Source organism: Protobothrops mucrosquamatus, unplaced genomic scaffold (genome assembly GCF_001527695.2).
Source record: "Protobothrops mucrosquamatus isolate PMUCROS unplaced genomic scaffold, P.Mucros_1.0 scaffold285, whole genome shotgun sequence".
Lineage (NCBI taxonomy): Eukaryota > Metazoa > Chordata > Lepidosauria > Squamata > Viperidae > Protobothrops > Protobothrops mucrosquamatus.
Genome location: NW_015386629.1, coordinates 321,345 through 337,753, shown reverse-complemented (window position 1 = coordinate 337,753; position 16,409 = coordinate 321,345). Strand labels below are relative to the sequence as shown.

General features: G+C 35.2%; 1 protein-coding gene across 1 annotated transcript; it reads right to left on the bottom strand.

The window, feature by feature from the left end:
* Window positions 1-2,884: 2,884 nt before the first annotated feature.
* PRPH2 (peripherin 2) lies at window positions 2,885-13,635 on the bottom strand. Its single transcript, XM_015814774.1, has 3 exons — window positions 13,055-13,635; window positions 6,937-7,183; window positions 2,885-3,115 (listed from the first exon to the last, which is right to left on the bottom strand). Exons 1-3 carry the CDS (start codon window positions 13,633-13,635, stop codon window positions 2,885-2,887), a joined length of 1,059 nt encoding a protein of 352 aa, XP_015670260.1.
* Between the last annotated feature and the right edge of the window lie 2,774 nt (window positions 13,636-16,409).

Below are 16,409 nucleotides of genomic sequence, written 5' to 3'. Positions count from 1 at the left end.
CTGAAAAAAGTTGGGCTGCCTAAGTGAATAGTTTAAATTTAAATTTAAATTGAAAATTACGTCAAGTCGTTTGACAGAAAAGGATAGTGGTAATCAAATATTCTTACAATTTTTTCTAATAGTATCTACAGTATATTCACATTTGGAAAATCATATCTATAACCTCTTTTATTTGACAGGACAATTATTACAAACTGCATAATAGAATATGAATTCCTATCTTCTACAATAGTGATTTTGTGATTTCTAAAAATATGCCTGATCAATTTGTCTCTTACTTTCAAATAAGTACAGTAGTTTTAATACTAGGGCACCTTACTGAAAAACTGTTAACTAAATCAAATGGAAGATATTTCCACTCTCTTCCTTCTTTTGATCCCAAGAAAGCAACATAATAATTGAGGTGACGCTCCTTCAAGGAAACAAAAACAAATTCTCAAACAAAAAATATACGTAATTGTGATGTGGGACACAAATCTGATTCTGGTCTTTTTACTGATTACAATGAATATCCTTGTGATTATTGGAAACTACGGCAATAAAAGAAAGTATTGAGTAAAAAAATGAAACTGGATAAAACCCCTTTCAATGAAAAATGATAGTTTGAATTGAATATGTTTAGATTTGAGGAAAATTTTAATGCAATACAATAAAATTCTGGAATATTTACAGAACATTTGTATAACATACAAAGAATTAGCACAGTGAAATAGCCCCAATGAGATTTCTGAAATCTTCCTAATTAAACCTTTTACCAATTGCTTTATATGAATAGTTAACCCATATTCATCTAATTAGATCCATGATAAACCAGGATTATACAAACTCTAAGGATTCTGTTATATTATATTCATACTGAGTCTTCCAATTGTGGGAAATAGATTTCCATTTTCCTACTTTTCATCTCTGGTTTCAAAAGCTATCATTATGGAACAATCACAAAACTCAGCAAAGACTCAGAGGACTGTACTAATACTTTAAAATATACCAGCATATATAGTAGGATTTGGATATTATTTGGGGAAATCCCCAAAATGTCATTACAAAAAATGCAAGCAAAATGACCAGAAGAAAGATAGCGTATGCAGGATTGAATAAAGGTATAAAGATTTTCCTACTTCTCATATTCAAGCAATTATCAAACAGTGACAGTTCTTCAGTTTAGACACTTGACATAAGTGCTATTATTAAAATCCTTGCCTGAACATCATTGCCTCTTATTGGGACTATTACAGTAATAATTCCTTGTGGTATTTCTACCTTCTCCATCTCTGCTCCCCTACTTTTTTATTGCTAACTCCCTTCCTTGATCATATAAGCTTTCAACCATATTCCATTTCATATCACTTTCAGTATCACATTTTTTATTTCAAAAGTTTTGCTATTCTTTTCATGGCTGGAGCTTCATAACTAGGAGAGAATTACCAACCACTTACTGATTTTCTATTTTCTGCACCATTACAATGCCATCAGTCAAGCAAAGATCCTAGTTTTAGCTACTGCCTCTTCCAAATAAATGGAATCCAGGGCCCAAAACTAGGAAAATGGGCACCAGTGAAAACAGCTGCCAAGGTGGACTATTGATCTTAAATATAATTTAACTTAGACCTCAGAAGAGGCTTTGTCAACAAGCACCTCCTGTCTGTAACTTCCTTTGCTGCCACTTGTCTCTTTGAGCAACTTTATTCTGTTTTTTTATTGATCATAATAAAATGATGCTTGTGCATCATTACTCTTATCAAAGGCTACAAGAGTTTTGGGTTGGCTCCGTTCCACATCTAACTAGACTGCTGATTAATAGGCGGATTTCTCTGCTTTCTCCTGGGAAAGGCTCACCTGGCAAAGATGTGTTTATGTAGTGTCTGTGTGAGTGCTTCATAAAATACAAAGATATTTATTTAACTCTCCATGCTTCACTCAGGCTTATAAACATTAAAAGATACCTGCAGAATAATATAACATTAGACAATCTTAGTGAATACATTTTGTATTAAAATGCATTGAAACAGTAATATTCCATATATTACCATAACAAGCAACTCCAAGTCTTTCTACATAGCACCTAATTCACTAAATTAATGTGCAAATTTTTTTACTTGCTTCTCAGTGCCAGGAAACAATCCTTAACCCCATTTACTGAATGCAATAACTGTTTATTTTGATGAGGGTTACAAATAGGGCTTCATGATTCCTTCTTAGTTTTTGCACCAGATTTACAGGTGAGCAAGTGTCAGCAACTTAGGTTAAACGTTATACTGGTTTGCAAAGCTATCTTGTTTTATAAAATTACCAATTTCTGTCAGTGCATAAAAATTCAGTGCAACTAACTTTGTTATTGCTATATAGTCAATAATCATGATTGAATATAGTTCTTCAATTGCAATTTTAAATATCTGCTTTTGTCCAAAAAGAAAAAGAAAATTAAAATGCATTTTTCTATATACCTTTCCAATTTTCTGGTCAAATTTTTTTTTGTCCTGTCATAGGTATGCATAATCCAGGATACATATTTTCCAAATATTTGTAAACTTAAAATACAAAAAATAATTACATTTCTTCCTTGGTTTCCAGTTTCAGGGATCCACAGCAAAATGCTCAGTGCCAGAATACCAAAATAGAAGTTAATGCTTGAATTTTAATATGAAAGACCCTAATGCCTTATATACTTGCTTTAAGATAATAGTTAACCATTTCCAATAAATCTAGTCATCTTAATATATATATATATAATATTTGTTATATCAAGATGCTTTACAATGTTCTTGCTGTAAGTGCAAATGTTAAGTGTTATTAATAAACAAATATGTAGCTGTGATGGCTCATTTTTCAAAAGTTAGAATTCACAATTTTCAGTCTTTAGGTAAAGTCATGTTAGCTGGGAAACTCAGCTGACGGTTGCAACAGCTTCGGTTTTTGCACCTTTGTCTTCTGCACCTTCACCAGCATTCACTTGGTTTCCCTTACCAACATTTTTCAAATTTTCCAGGGTGGATTTAAAAGTATCTTTCAGACTCTTCTCCAGGACCCATCCTTCACTTTCACATTCAGGATCTTCTGGATTGGTGATATTTTCCAGAGAGGTATGCAACAGGCGCAACCCTATCATTATTAACATCTGAATGAGATACAAAAGAATTGTGAGTTAACTTGACTAAATAGACTGGCTCATTTCACAGCCTGTATAAATTTAAAAGAATCTTAATCATAAATTAATAATCAAAAGTCCCTAAGCAAGAGTATTCTTTACAGATCTACAGATAGAAGAAAAATTAGGAATGTATGATATTAGCTTACATTTCAAATTACCCTCTATAACTTGAGCAGTGCGTACAGGTAGTCCTCGCTTAATTATGGTAATTGGGAACCAGCATTTCTGTCACTACATAAGGCTGTCGTAAAGTGTGACATCACGTGATTGTGCCGATTTACAACAGCAGCTCTGGCACTTATCTATTAAGAAAATCCCAGGCAGCTGTTAAGTGCAATGTGACCTGGTCACCTCATGCAGGCTGCCCCATTAACTTTGTTTTTCGGAAGCCATCAGTAAAGGTTGCAAATGGTGATCATGTGACTGCAGAATGTTGCAACTATCATAATTGTATGTCAGTTGCCAAGCTCCTAAATTGTGACCATGTGACTATGGGGACACTGCAACATCTGGAATTTCAAGGACTTGTGGACTTAAGTTCCACTCGTTCAGTGCCATCACCACTTCAAACAGCTACTGAAAGAATGATAGTTAATACTGATTCTTGTGCCCTATAGTACCACAATCATACTGGTTGAAAGTTATCTTCCACTAGGGCTACTACTATAGATTTTAATGATTATGCCTTGTTATGGACCCTAACTTTAGGAAAAAACTAAAGTCCAGTGGCTTATCATATTTCTGCTAACTCTGACCAGGCTAAAAGGATGCTATAACAAAACCTGGAGGACGTAAAACTATTTAGCTCTGTAACATAGAGCTTACAATGTTCATTATTGGGATTAGCTGGCAACTTGTAACTCCCTAAGCACCTTAACTTCCATTGATTCCCAGGTAAAACATAGGTTTTATATCAAATTGCTACTATCATATACTAATAAAGATATAACGAGGATTGTTATTATCTATTATCAGGTCTTAGTGAAGATACAGCAGCTGGCTTCTCCAGCTAATTTGAAACTTCATTTTGTAATTGTATTCTAAATTTTCCTCCTATTAAACTCTTTCTTGTAAACTGAAAGTTATTACATCTACATGTTTCTTTGTGCATAACTTCTGTTCTTTGATTTTCATAAATTTTGATATGAAGCTCATAGGGAATCAGCTACTTAGAAGGCAGCCAGGATTAAAACTAGTATGTATGTAAAAGTAAGAATCAGTACTTGAAATTGAGGCAGGAAAAATAGAGTTGGAGCCCATAATAAGGAAACATACAGTAACTACTTAGGTTTCTCAAGAAAAACTCTTGGAATAATCTAGATGGTCAGAGAGTATTTCATTTTCATGTAGACATATATGCTTCAAAAAAGCATATATTTTAAGAGTTTGCAGTGATTGCAATATCTCATTTTTAATATTCCTAGGTTTTCCTAACATGGAGTTATGGTAGCTATGCACTACTTCTATAAATGATTGATGGAACTTTGGGAAGAAAGCTACGGCTGCAACTGTTTCTGTGATTGAGAGAATGCATAGCTTTGGATTCAATTTTCTTAGATCACACTGGAAACTTTCTCAAGGGTCAGCTATAAATGATAACATTCTAGAACAATGCATCTACAGATAAAATGTGCAAATAATGTTTTTTCCTTTATTTTAATAAAACTGAATCCTTTTGAACTAGAGTAAACAAACACAGAGAATAAATATAAATCATAAAAAATTAAATAGAAATCATAAAAGAAATAAAAACACATATAGAAAGTTGGGAACCCTGTTGCAAAGGCAGACATGTAATTTTAAGGAGAAATACAAACACTATATTAATTTTTCATGTTTTACAAATCCTGAAGACAGTTCAATTGGTGGACAATTTATCAGATGTTCTGATCCTAAATTCAGCTTGCCATGGGCATTTTGAAGAAGTCCAATTCTGATGATATTTTTTAAAAATCAATTTGTAATCTACTTTGGCAAATCTTTTAATTGCATCTGGAGACAGCAAGTTAAGTAGAGGTTAGTAAGTTTTAGCATAGTATCTTACAGTTAATACCCTTCTAACTGAATCAGCAGTGTCATTTTTAGAGATAAATCCAGACTCGTGCTGTTTACAAATGTGTTTAACCTATTAGTCAATAAAGAGATAATTTTAAATAAGTTGTTAACAATAAAATAAGCCAATTACATGTTAGGGATCTGTATTTGTTTTTTAGAGATCAATCAGAAAAAAAATATTTTCAAGAGTCACAATTTTTAGTACTCGTGAATATACCGTGGTATACTGTTTTAAGTCTATTTAAAATATTTCATAGCATTCAAGCCCAAACCATATCAATTAGAATGAATACTTTGTCTTTTGTTACTCCTTAAGGTAATATTTATATTCACTGATTAATTCAATGAGGTTGGAGCTTATTGAGTAATAATATCAGAATTATTGCAATTGTGCCATATATAAATGCAAAGAAAAAAATACTTTGTTGACTTTAAAGCTTCTTAGATCTCAGTCTTCTCATTCAGGCACATGACATATTGTATTTGAAAAACATTTGAGAGACCATCTTTCTCTAATTGCTTTTTTCTACTCATCCATTTTGATAGGGTTTCTATTGGATCCCCTCTATTAAGCAGCACCATCTTATAGTACCCAGAGGACAGAGGGTATGTCTTTTTTATTGTGGAATAGCATCTCCTCCACAAAAATCATGATCTGGAGGCTTTCAAGAAAATTTGAAGACCTGGCTTTTTTCATAGGGTATCCACTATTGAAGATGTGTTAACAGTTCCTTTTTTCTCCCAATATGACCTGTTATTTGTGGTTTTAAAGTATTGTTTTCTCTGGTTTTAACTTTTGTACACTGGCCAGAGCCATTGGCTGAATGGGCACTCCTAGAAACTTAAATCATACATGAATAAAAATTTCCCAAATATTCAGAAATGCATACTTTTGTTTAATGTCTACGTAAGTAACATGAGGCCCAGTCAAAAATGGAGAGTAGAGAAAAAAATGGGAACTGGGGCTATGTCATCAAGTTGGCAAATGGACCCCCACAAGAAGGTATGGATCTATCTGTATTCCAAGATATCCAACATACATCAGGCTTTTTTTTTTTCATAAGAAAAAAAATCCACTTCAGCAAGGACCTTTCATCCTACAGGACCAAAGCATGAATTCTGACTGAGGAAAGAAAGAAAGACAGTGGAAGGAGAGGAGTGGCCTGCATAAATCTAAAACACTTCTAATCAGGGGTTTTTTTCTCATAGAACTCCCAGAACGGAGTTCCGGCACTTTTTTGGATGGAACCTTGTAGGGTAGGCAAGGCAGGTTGTATGATGTGTGTGAGTTCCGGCACCTTTTTTTTTTTTTTTTAGAAAAAAAGCACTGCTTCTAATATTATAGAGGACGGGATTAGGATCAATAAGATATTTCTGGCCCAATTAAAATATCTCATCTTTACCACACTAAAGGAAATTCCTCTCCATTCCTGTTACGTAGCTAAAACTAATCGGATTTAATACAGCAACAGTGTTAAATCTGATGTCCATATGATCCTACAGTATAGCCTAGATGGGGGAAGGGGAGAATACCTGTTTGTTTTCCTTCTGCAAATCTTTCCCTCAAAAAAATCTGAACAAGGCTGGTACCTATGTAACCCTGCAATATTTTCTACAAAATGGCAATTATTATTTACCCATGATAATTGCCACTAATGCAATTCTTTGTGGAGAAGTGCCCATTATGATATTCTGAACAACTGAAAGAGAAATAAGCTTGCCACTTGTATTACCTCAAAAAGCCAGACAAAGAGGACAACCACTCCCATGGAGGTCATTATGCCGCTGAAGTAATTAAGCAAAGACTCTCTGCAACCACGAGTCCATAGATTGAGCTCTTCTGTTTGGTAGTCATAACTGTAGTGAGCTGAGTTATTAGAAACCTGGTACTGGATGCATGGCCGTGGAGAACTTGGATTGCAGCAGCTGAAGGGAACACTGTCCACCAAATATTTGCCATCCACGTTACTTTTAATGCGACTGTAAATGAATAAGAGCAAATCTGTATTTAGGAATAGCCACTAAGAAAGATGGAGCAACATTACCTCCACTGGTTTCATCTGCAGCATGTGAATTAATTTGCATTTTCCTTAGAACGTCTGGATATGATTTTTCTCATTTACAACACCTGGTATTTTGTTTCTTGAGCTAGATTGAGAACAGCCTTCTGGTTTTACATGTATGTTACCAGAAAGTCTCAAATAAAAAAATGGGGAACTGTTTGGCAGATTTATATGCTAATGAGGAATTATGTTGTGTTAAAAGGGGATGCAATATTAAGATGTTGGACTAGGACAGGGGTAGGCAACTTTGGCTCTTTTATGACTCGTGGACTTCAACTTCCAGAAGTCCAGGAGTCATAAATGAGCCAAGGTTGCCTACCCCTGCACTAGGACCAAGAAGGCCAGGGTAAAATTCTCATGGGATTTCTTTGACCAAATTGCTTTCCTCACAGGGTTAGTGTTGTGGTGGAAAATGGAAGGGAGGATGGAAGGGAGGAGACCTATGTACAATGCCTTGAGTTCCTGCATGAAACGTAGAATGTAAACCTCACACAAAAATAAAAAAGTAGGGTTTTTTAATAGTTAAAAGAAAGTCCTCAATTTACTGTGTAAAAATGTTGATTACATATTAATACAAGAAGGAAGGCTACTTGCTTGTCTCATCATATTAATTCCCCAACATTGAAGAACATTTTTCTTAAAAATATTTTTATTCATATTCAAATACTACTGTATTGATTAATAATTAACATAAACTTGAAGATTTGGAGCTAAAGAATTGTCAGTAGCTGTTTATCTCCCCCTGCAAGCTTTTTCTGGAAATCAGAAAATGGTCTGGGCAAAGAATATCACCACTGAAATTGATTGATTGATTAATGCTATAGTTCTGTACTGTTCTACTGACAATAATGGGAGTGGAAGGCAATAATGGGAGTGCACAATTGAATAATATATACTGAAATGTATTGTAGATTATAAAAGGAGGGAAGGTAAGGAAAGATTTCAGTAATCAGCAAAGAATGATATGCATGTAATCCTTGACTTATAACCCTTTGTTTAGTGACCGTTTTAAATTACAATGGCTCTGAATAAGGTGACTTCTGACTGTTTTTCATACTTAGTTTGTTACAGCATTCTTCTGGTCACGTGATCAAAATTTGGACACTTGGCAACTAGCTCACATTTAGGACAGCAGCATTGTCCCGGGGTCATGTGTGATCCACTTTTGCATTCTTCTGATAAGCCAAGTCAATGGGGAAGCCAGATTCACTTACTAACTGAACAATTGCAGTGATTCACTTAACAACTGTGGCAAGAAAGGTCATAAAGTGGGGGCAAAACTCATTTAACTGTCTCGCTTAGCAACAGAAATTTTGGGTTCCATTGTGATCATAAGTTGAGGACTACCTGTACAAATTATATGATTATTTGTACTGCATTTCTGGTGATTGGAGCAGATAGCTCTCCTGTGAGTTCCATGGATGGGTCCATGCTTTTGTTTGGCAACAATGTGGAAGTAGTTTCCCATTGTCATTTATACTCCCCATGTTTGATGGGGATTTCTTCTCCAACTAACTAGTTCTTCCAACCCTACTGAGTTTTCTCAGGCTCCTAGGTGGATTAGGTAGAAGCATAGAATAGAATGTTGTCAGAGAAAAGCACAAGGCAGTAAAGTATCCATTATAAACAAGGCTTGGATGTAGGTGTTGGTTTACAACAGAAATGCCAATAACTATTTTTTATATATCATGTAGGATCAAAAGGTATCAGGATCAGACAATTTTTATAATGTTAATTCATTATTATTCAGTCTGATGAAGTCACCAAAACATGGGGAGAGTGATTATTTCAGGTATGTCTATTACTGAAAAACCTTTAACAATTGTACCATATAATAATAATAAAGTTGGAAGGGACCTCGGAGGTCATCTAGTCCAATCCACTGCTCAGGCAGGAAACCCTATACCATTTCAGACAAATGGCTGTCCAGTCTCTTCTTAAAAACTTCCATGTTGGAGCATTCACCGCTTCTGGAGGTAGGTTGTTCCACTGGTTAATTGTTCTAACTGTCAAGAAGTTTCTCCTTAGTACTAGGTTGCTTCTCGCCTTGATTATAAAGGACATTAACAGGTTTAAATACCATTAAATGTTGGGAATTATTTTGTGCACATAAGAACTTACTAGAGTAAAATAAACAGCCTATCAGTTAAATTCTGTATCAAGTCAGCTTCTTTGATATCTCCCTGCCTGCTGGTGGAAGAAAATTCGAAAGAAAATGCAATGGCTAAATTAGATGAAAACTCCAAATGCTGGAAAGAGCCACAGAGAAATTTCTGTCTTACTGATAAAAGAGAATATATGTAGCTTAGTACTTCTAGCGCTGATGATGTTATCTAATTTGGATAATGAAAGATCTGCAAGGAAACAACCAGGCTCAGAGAGCCCCAAGGACCTCTCAAGTTTCTGTCTTAAGTTTTTAAAACAGAAAGAAGACCTCTTTGGAGTATCTTAATATTCAGGGAAATATTGTAGAAGAAAATGGATAAAAAAGGAATAGGAAATGAAGGCATCAGGCTTGAGTAAATAATTACTGTGGTTTGATCATACAGAGAGAATGAATGATAAGCAAATTACAAAATAACTATACAAAGAGTAAATGGGTAGTTAGAAGGACCAACAAAGTCTTATGGTTGGTTGGATGGAACTTATGAGATACTCAAAAAGAGAACTGTCAAGAACAAAAGGCAATGTATGAATAGATGTATGGACATGATGGAAACAAGGATGGACCTACTACTGAACAGTGTTAGTGTAAACTAGTTTTAAGTTTCTTTTTATTTTCTCATGTTTTCCTTTGCTTCTTACCTCTTACACTTTTTCTGCATAACTTTACAAACTCCAAAACTGAATAATATTGATAGATAGCACTTATTAATATATGTACAATTGAACTAATTTTAGTTCATTGGCTGCTTTGAAAAATGGGACACAAATTAGAATCTGAAGGAGAGATGATCTCATAAGTGTTGCACCCTCCCTCACCGTCAGGCATAACGCCTGAGTAAGGCAAGTGTTACATTGGAGAAATGGAATTGTAGCTGAGCATGACATAATCATTTCATGTTTCATGAGTGATATGTGAAGTATCAAACAAATGGAGTGCTAATGAAACAAATTATTACAATTCCATTTACAAGCCACAGCCTCTTGAATTATGTTGTATGGAACATAGCCTGTAGCAATCCTTGTTAGGTGTTTAAAGGCAGTCTCTAATCTGGCTCTTCACCTAGGCCATCACAATGGAGAATGAGGTCCCTCACTTCAATGTGTTTGCCATTTTTTCTCTTTTTTATGTTTTATTTATTTCATTATAATTTTTTGAGTGTTGTGAGACACTCAGAATTGTTGAAAGTTGAGGACATGCAAGTTTAATAAAATATTATTATGACTGGTTGCATAATAATAAAATATTATTATGACTGGTCAGCCAGAAGTTTGGCATTGTTATCCACCTACCAAGTGCTGCCAGAGGTATTTAAAAGTATTGTTGCAGGATATTAGCTGTTCCAGGTAAAGCTGCTTTTTGCAAATTTGTCAATACCAAATGCTGTTCAAGTGGTGCTCCAGATGTTTTGGAATTGCACCCAAGGCATCTATTAGTATTGGTACTATCCTTGCTTTCTTTTGCCACAGCTCTACTTTTATTTGCAGGTCTTTGTATTTTGTGATTTTCTCAGAGTTCTTTCTCTTCTGTTCTGCTATCTCCAAATATTACAATAGCCATAATTTTCTGTCTTTCTTATCAACAATTGTTAAGTCTAGGGGTGTTATGTGGCAGGTGCTTGATGGTGAATTCTAAATTATTATTATCACCTGAGGAATCTTTTTCCTGAAGATAATCCTGACTATTTATAATCTCCAAAGTATTATACACTAATTAGATATCCTTATCTCCACTCAGTCTCCTGCTGATTTCAGTATGAACTGGATAATGTGCCTGGGACATTCAAATACATTCTGTACTTTGATAATGTAAGCACTGTATGTATCTATATCCAAAATAAAATGAGCAATCACAGTGTATTCCTAGATATTGAATTTAAGTAATGAGATTATTTTTATACCTGAAATTCTATCATTATTTTTAAAAATAGTACAGTATTACACTGTCTGACAATGTAATCTCATTTTATTTCTCATGTACTGTCCTCCTGTGGATGGATTAAACTCAAGCTCCAAATCTTCAGATAATGCCAGCATAGTGGACATCTCATTATACTTTTCCATTTAGTTATTTACATCAAGACATAATTTGAATAGTTCCCATTCATATATTTGTTCAGCGTAACATATCAAAATACAAATAAAATTGGTATTTATTTAATTGGACTACTTTAAGACTACAATGTTTGGGTAAAAAATCACCACAAGCAAACCAAAAGGTTTTTTTGCATGCATCTTGAATAATTCATATTTGTCACTAAAGAAGAAATTATGAAAAGGTATTCAGATATACAACATACAATGGATGGAAACTAATCAAAGAGAGATGCAACCTAGAAATAAGGAGATATTACCTGACAGTTAGAACAATTAATTAGTGGAACGACTTGCCTCCAGAAGTTGTGGATGCTCCAACACTGGAAGTTATTAAGAAGAGATTGGACAACTATCTGTCTGAAATGGTGTAGGGTTTCCTGCCTGAGCAGGGGGTTGGATTAGGTGACCTCCAAGGCCCCTTCCAACTTTCTTATTCTGTTAAATTATTTAAGCATATTTCAGTGAGGATTTATTTATTAAAATTCAGAACTTCAGCACTGGATCTCTATAACCCATCCATATCCACATATTTTAAATGCAATTGGAACTAATGGATTTGCATTAATCACAATGAACTTCCCCAAGCTGCCTATAATGCAACTGATAGTGAAATTCTATGTATCTCTTATATATCTATTTAATCATAAATCCCACTGAATTCAATGCAAAGAAAACCACTAATGCAGTTCACTGTTAAGATACTTTATACATGTGAAAGCTGTTTATTCATGACAATCAAGAGCATTAAAAATCTTAACCATTTGAAAACTAGCAATTTCTTCTTAGCATAATTAATTATTGGGGGGAAACTGAATCTCTTCCTAGGATGAGAAAGTAACGATAGGGTATTTTCAAAAAATTTCTATAGCAGAAGTCACCGGATAGGACAAAATATATCCAGCCATACTTTCAAGACTGAGAAATAATTAGAATCCTTGAAAATAAAGTGTGGATTCAGTTTTATACATTCAAGGGCAAAAGAAGTATGTATTGAGCATGTGTACATTTGTAGAGCTCTATAAATCCATTTATCCACCTAGAGGAGAAAGCCAAGAATAGCTACAGAGTGATTTAACAGAGGTCAGAGTTTTCCTGCATAATCCCTATCAAATCAAAGAGAGTAGCATAAGTTTTTCAATGAATTCTGATGTATTATTCAAATACTTTGGGTTTTTTTGGGAAAAAACAGGAACAATGGCCAAATAACAATATAGTAAATGGATGAACCATAAGCTAGAAAGGAGTAGTGAAATACTCCTAAAATAATTCATTGTTAAAGTTATAATGCTATGGTACAAGACAAAATTAAGTATACTGGGAAAATAAAATTAATCAATTAAGTTATATATTTGAAAGTCTGAAATGGTGGCTTCCTTAATTAAAGTAGTAATTTATATTACTCTTTATTGCTGACCTTAGTTTGCCATTCACAATGGTACTTCTAAAATAAAACAACCTGAATGGCATGTAAACACAAGATTTAAAAGCAAAATCATACAACAAAATTAAGTTCTTTTCCACTACTTACTCGTTCACTTCCTTGGAACCAAAATCTAAGTATCGGTTGCTGATCCACTGAATCTCAAACCAGTCTCTGTAACCATTATTTCCACAGCATTTGAACTCAATCTGGAGCATATCAATTGTCTTCTTCATGAAGCACCTTCCTGGAGTATCTGTGTCACGGTAGAACTTCATACTATTTTTTAACCCTTCTACCAGTGTACCGTCAAGAGAACCCCTCATCAGAAAGCAAATAAGAGCAATTAAAAAAATGAAGACATTAAAAATTACACATATGGCTAAATAGAGTTTCAGGAAAAATTTCCATTTTTCAAATTTAGCAGGATCCAGGGAATCGTAGCATATCTTGCCAGCAAGAGCATTGGACACACAGGCAAGTACACCTACCAGTATTAAAGAGTTGGGCACAAAGTGGCTTTCAGAATTGTCCATCATTTCGCTTCGCTTCCTGAGCTCAATTTTCAGGAAAAGTCCCATAGAAAAAACAACAATTCCAGCAAACACTGAAAACCAATTCATGAGCCATAATCCTTGTGCTAGTTTTACTCGTTTCTTCTGGTTAAACTTGATTTTCATCACTGCCATCTTTTTCGCAACGCTGGTTGGACCAAGCTTCTCCTCAAATCACCCCTTCTTTGAAAAGGGTTAAGAGTAGAACTGGAAAGATATGCCACCACTCAGGCCTTAAAGATTCAAAGGGGCATCCGTCTTGCCGGGACATTATTTAGTTTTTCCATCTTCCTCAACCCAAAATTGAAGAAGTGCAGATACATTTTTCAAATCGGCAAGATTTGAGGTTTTTTTTTAAATCACATTAATAAAAGATTATTGGCAAATAAGATATGCAACTATTTGTGGCCGTCCCTTCTATACAAAGGAGAAACTGTTTCAATTTCAAATAATTAAAGCTGGATCTATACTACGTCATTCCAATACTAATTAGTGTAATCCAATTTAAGAAATCTCTGTCCACAGATAAGCCAAGAAAATAATCCTTTCATTTTACTATTCGGTAGATTTGTGCTTTCACATGATATGACCGAAAAAGAAGATATAAAAAGTTTCCCCGTTCCTAGACTTCCATCTCCTCAGGAAATAAGTTTTGAAACCTATACCAGGTGCTTTTCATACACTGACCTACAAATGAGACAGTCTATCATACCACTTATCCTTATGTCACTCACCTTGAATGACATGCTCTGGGACTTAGGCATTTTGGAGATGGAATTAGGTCATGTTTTCAATGATTTTCAATCTAAGCATTTTAAAGATAAAAACAAGAATTACCATCTTAATTGTGACAACTTTACTAAATCATCACAGGAGCTGTGTCAAACTGCCAAGACATTTGACCCCAAAATACAGCAGTTTACAGATTAATCACGAACAGCCAACAACGAGCTTGCTGAGAAAGGAACTTCATGTACAAGGCAAAAGGGTGTAATTATCTCACAGTTAAGGGGAGTCTAAATTCTGTCATTGCTATTTAAGGTAGAAAAGTGTCTTTTATTGTGCTAGAAAACATTAGTAGGGTGTTCTGATGGAACTTACAGTACTGCATGGCAAGAGGTGAGCCAGTGATATTGGACCGGGAATGTGGAGAGCCAGATTCAAGTCCACCATTAGTCATTGGACTTGAGTGGTTTTGGAGCAATCACTCTCTCAGTCCAATTGACCTCACCAGGTTGTTGTAGGAAAAAGGGGGTAAAAGAGTGCTACTTTGAACTGATGGCCAAAATAGTGGCATAGAATTCTAATAATAGATGTAAATTTGTGGACCTGTGCACTATGCTTAGGTCTTACTGAATATTAGTACTAGGGACATGCTTGGTTCATTTTTAAATGTGAGCTGTGCAGAGATTGTAAAAAATCTACTGTGTCTTCTATGAACTTGTTTATCTTATGCTTATTTTTGCAATAATGAACTAGTTATCCCCAAGATACTTAAAATCTTTGCAATATACCCAAATATACCTAACATTCACAAAATTAAATGGAAGATGAAAGTCTCACTTTAAATAACAAAGACCTAATCTTTGTGAAATGAATGACTGAAAAATGAATCTTGCATTATTTGATCTGAATCTCCACAGAAAGATGATAAAGATGTAAGCTTAGAGGAGTAGGTACACATCACCAAAAGATAACAAATAATATTGATTGGCTAGGAAGTTTTATACAATCAAATCCTGAACTGTTAAATTGTATTTAAAAAATTAAAACAAGATGTGCCAAACATAGATTTTTCTCAGGTAATATTACAATTGCAACATCTCACCTTCAAAATGTAAGGAAACTGGAGCAGAAATCTCTATTACATTACAAAGAAACCCATATTGATAGATTTCTATGATGTCATGGTAGGTGATGAAATATGGTGAGTAGATCTGGGGGCAGGTTTCTTCTGTTCAATCGTATCCAATTCTCAGACACTTCTCCACCCGCCCCTCCTCCCCAGCTCATATGACCGCATTTCAGGAGTTTGGCAATCTGTTCACATTTATGACCAGTTGCCAAGTGCCCTGTGACCATGCAATTGCCATTTGAGACTTCTGGGAACCAGCCGAGAAGGTTGCAAACAGAGGAGACTCTGGATTTGAAGCTTGTTCCTTCAGTGTATGGAGGGATTTCCCCTCTGTTCTGTGCAGGGAGGGGGATCCTCTCCTGTGCTAAATGAGCTGAGTTTAAATCTGGCAAAGCATTAACAAACCTGATCTTCCAAAAGGCTCTGAGCAGATGCCAGCTTGACTTGTGTTTTCTCCTCTGGAGAGGAGGATGCTAGTGAAAGAAGTAGATTCTGGAGGAGAAAATGCTAAAGGCTCCAAGTCTCAGCATTCTGAAATATCGAGGTTCAGAGCCTTTCAGAATGCTGGATTTGCATTTTCTGAAGCAGAAAATGGTAGCGAACACAATCATTCTCATGGTGGTTTTGAAGGCCCCTTCTCCAAACTGTGCAATTTGGAGTAGCCTTCTGAATCATCACAAGAATGTGACCCATGTGCAGGATGGAGTGAGGTGATGGAAAGGTAAGTGGAACAGAGTGTGGTAGGGCAGGGATAAGGTCTATGTGCTGGTGGCCTAGCTGGGCAATGCTTCCCAGCCCTAGGCAGGTTTCCACAGGCTGATGGGCACCCCCTGAGCACCCCCACACAATTGTTTAATGACTGCAATGGGGAGAGCTTGGATTGTGGTCATTGAACAAGGCAATCACAGGGGCACTTTTCTTAATGACAGCAATGATTTACAATCAAAATTCCGGGCACAAGTGTGGTTCTAACTGAATACCTGTATAACTTCAAAACATTATCAGTTACCCTCTTTACTAGACACAAAAAAGCAGACAACTAATATTCTACAGT